This window comes from Hipposideros armiger, unplaced genomic scaffold, assembly GCF_001890085.2.
Source record: "Hipposideros armiger isolate ML-2016 unplaced genomic scaffold, ASM189008v1 scaffold_176, whole genome shotgun sequence".
NCBI lineage: Eukaryota > Metazoa > Chordata > Mammalia > Chiroptera > Hipposideridae > Hipposideros > Hipposideros armiger.
This window is the reverse complement of record NW_017731526.1, coordinates 1,845,909-1,849,060: the sequence shown is the minus strand read 5'-3', so window position 1 is coordinate 1,849,060 and position 3,152 is coordinate 1,845,909. Positions and strand designations below refer to the sequence as shown.

General features: G+C 39.4%; 1 protein-coding gene across 1 annotated transcript in view; it reads right to left on the bottom strand.

Annotated features, from left to right (window-relative positions):
• The window catches only part of SPICE1 (spindle and centriole associated protein 1), a 63,873-nt gene that overhangs the window by 20,156 nt on the left and 40,565 nt on the right, over nucleotides 1-3,152 (bottom strand). The window contains exon 5 of the mRNA XM_019652226.1: nucleotides 1,808-2,298. Coding sequence (XP_019507771.1) covers nucleotides 1,808-2,298 — 491 coding nt within the window. The remainder of the gene's footprint in view (nucleotides 1-1,807; nucleotides 2,299-3,152) is intronic.

Below are 3,152 nucleotides of genomic sequence, written 5' to 3'. Positions count from 1 at the left end.
GAACAAGTTAAGAATTTCTAAAGCTCAGTATTTTTTTTTTCCTTCCCCAAGACCACCTGTTCTCCTCCTAAACCTGGGGCACCATGATTAAAAAGTCTGGCATTAAACTCCCAGTGCTGTAGGAAGCCAATCCTGCTACTTCCTGTTTGTGTGACTTTGCTAAGTTACCAGCCCCTCACAAGGCCTTAGTCTTCTCATCTAAAAAATGGGGATAACAATATCACCTACCCCCTAAGACTATTTTGAGGATTAAATGTCATACTACATGTAAAATACTTAAAAATGATCTGGCATAGAGCAAGTATCCAATAGATAATAGCTGGAAAGAGGACTGGCAACTGTAGCAGAGACAATGCTGTATGTGTATAAACAGCCAACAAATCTGTGTGAGTTTACAGTTTTGTTTGTGTACTCTGTAAGTATTTTAATGCCAATCTGGGATAATAAGACCCACTCACCTGGATTGCCTGTAATTCTTCTATTCATGGTTCCTCTTTCTGGTGCCAGGCTTTCTTTGTTGTGGTTTATCACAGGACAGCTCTTAATGGCATGTGTGAGCGATATAAGTTGCTCATCTGTGGTGACCATGTACTGCTGAAGTCTCGCCTAGAGAAAGGAGAATGGAAATAACACCACTGGCGTACCAGACATCAAAGCATCACCTAGACATCTATAACTATATCATTATTTTTAAAACTCTAGGAAGTTCAGACTTTCATTCAAATACTAAAACAATGCATTCATAAGAGTACATAATTATAAATATTTTTAAAGTCCCATCATACAGGGATTGTTAAATAAATCATGGAATATTATTAATAAATAAATATGTTGCTACAACAATAAGAATTAACCTGTTTATAGGGCTTTTGACTTACAAAACCTCTGTATATGGATGATACAGACTGACTCTCAAACTACCCCAAGAGACAGATACATCAGATAGAGGAAACTCAACAGAATATTACACAGGCATTTAAAATGATAAACATGAGCACTATAAAAATTTATGGTAATGTATAAAAAATGTTATAAGAAAAAAAATATATATATATGAACACACACAGGTTTTTCCCAAATTCCACACTCATATATCCAATGGCCTACCCAATACCTCCATCTACAATAGAACTCACACAGGCTTCTCAAACTTAAAATGTACAAAACCAAATTCCTCCTGACATCCCTACTTCATCAATAACAACTCTACCATTTTGAGTGCTCAGTCCAAAACTCTGGAGTCAACCCTTCACTCTTCTTCTCTCACATATTCTCCTTTATCCCATATCCGACCCATAAGCAAATCTTACTGGTTGCCTTCAAAATATATTCAGAATTTGGTCACTTTTCACAATCTCTTCCACTTCCAGCCTAGACCAAGCTGCCATGTCTCACCTGAATTTTTCCAGTAACTCGTGTCTGTAATAAACTACTTCTGTGTTTAACCACCTGGAGTTTAGTCCTATATGGTCCCCAAACTAGGCTGAGGCACCTTGGGGCACCAGAGTGAACTCCCAGGGGCACNCTTCATTCCTAGCTTAATTTTAGCTTTCCTACACATTTTATCTTTGTCCTATTTTCTCCTTCATTCCTCACTCTTTATTTTATGTTGTCCTGTTTTATTTTGAGATACAAACTGACAAATAACTTCTGCTTATTTTGTGATGAGGACAAGACAAAAAATAAGCCATCCAGTAGCAGCCTCAAAGATTACCCAGGATCACTTCGGGAAAGAAGTCCCTTAAGACGCTCCAGCAATGTACTTAAATTCCTATATGACCCCAGTCAATCCTTAACTGGTACTCACAGCAGTCATGTCACCAGTATGACTTGTCTCCTGTTGGTTTAACTCCCGAAGTCCATCCCCTTGCTCACCCCATGGCCCAATAATATTATTCAGATGTGCCTTGATAGCTGAATTCTGCAGTGTCAGCTCAGCAATCCGTGCCATGATGTCCTTTCTTTGCATTAACACCTCATTTGCTCTAAGCTGCTGCCCATCTCCCAGTACTGAGGGCTCATCTGAGAGTGCAGGGTTTCTCGCTGGCTGAGTGTTTGAGTGGGGATTGCACAGGGGCTGTGACAGGCTAACAAAAGGGGCCTGGGTTTTGTTCTCCGAATCTTCTCCCATGTGAGAGACCCTCCACCTCTGAGTGAAGAGATGATTCTCTTCACTTGAATTCTGAATGTGTGTGCCAGTAGGTAGGGTCTTCTTTTCCCAGTTTTGCTCCTTCTCAATTATTTCCACGGTTGGAGGAATTCGTGGAGCAGGGCGAGTTTGAACAGTCCTCCTCAATGCTGTAGATGAAAATAACAGACATGTATTATTTACCCATAGATTGGCAGTATAATCATCTCATTAGCCCATCATGGTAGTTAGAGAAGTATTTCAACAGGAGGATTTGGCTTCTGAATGTCTAAATTTTTTAACAAGGAATGTATCCAATGCCACCTCTAACAATCAAGTACACAGACTTTGATATTCCTTAAAGCTTTATCAGTATCCATGTGGAAAACTGTCTGTCAAGTTCACATTTTACCATATCTGGGAATCTTGGAGGAGGGGCAGTATAGATAATTATGTAAACTGAGGACTGTCATGAAAGGCATCACTGAAGAAGTAAAAATTTTAAATGATTACATATGTGGCAGAAAGTAGAGCAAAGAACATTACAGGCAAAGAGAACAACATATGTGAAGGCCCCAAAATAGGAAAAGCAAAGAAAGAAGGCCAGTCTAGCTGTAGCATAGCAACAAGGGGAGAAGTGGAAAATACGAGATTGGAGAGGGGTGCAGAGGCCATTTCTTGCAGAGGTTTTTAAGCCATGTTAGGAATTTTCTAATTTAATCCAAGATCAATAAAACCTGGAGGTTTGACAATGACTCAATTTACATTTCTTAAATGCTGTGGATAATTAAAAGGTCCAAGCATGGAAGAGACCAGTAAGCAACTGTGGTAATCTAGAAAAAAGATGATGGTAGCTTTGACTAAGGTATGTTGCTATAAAGATGGAGAAGAGTAGACAAATTTGAGAAATATTTTGGCAATAGAACTGAAGGGATGAGCTGGAAGTAGCGAGTGAGAGAAACACACAGATCAACACAGCAGTCACCGCTGAATGAATGGTGATGCCATTTACCGAGATGGAGAA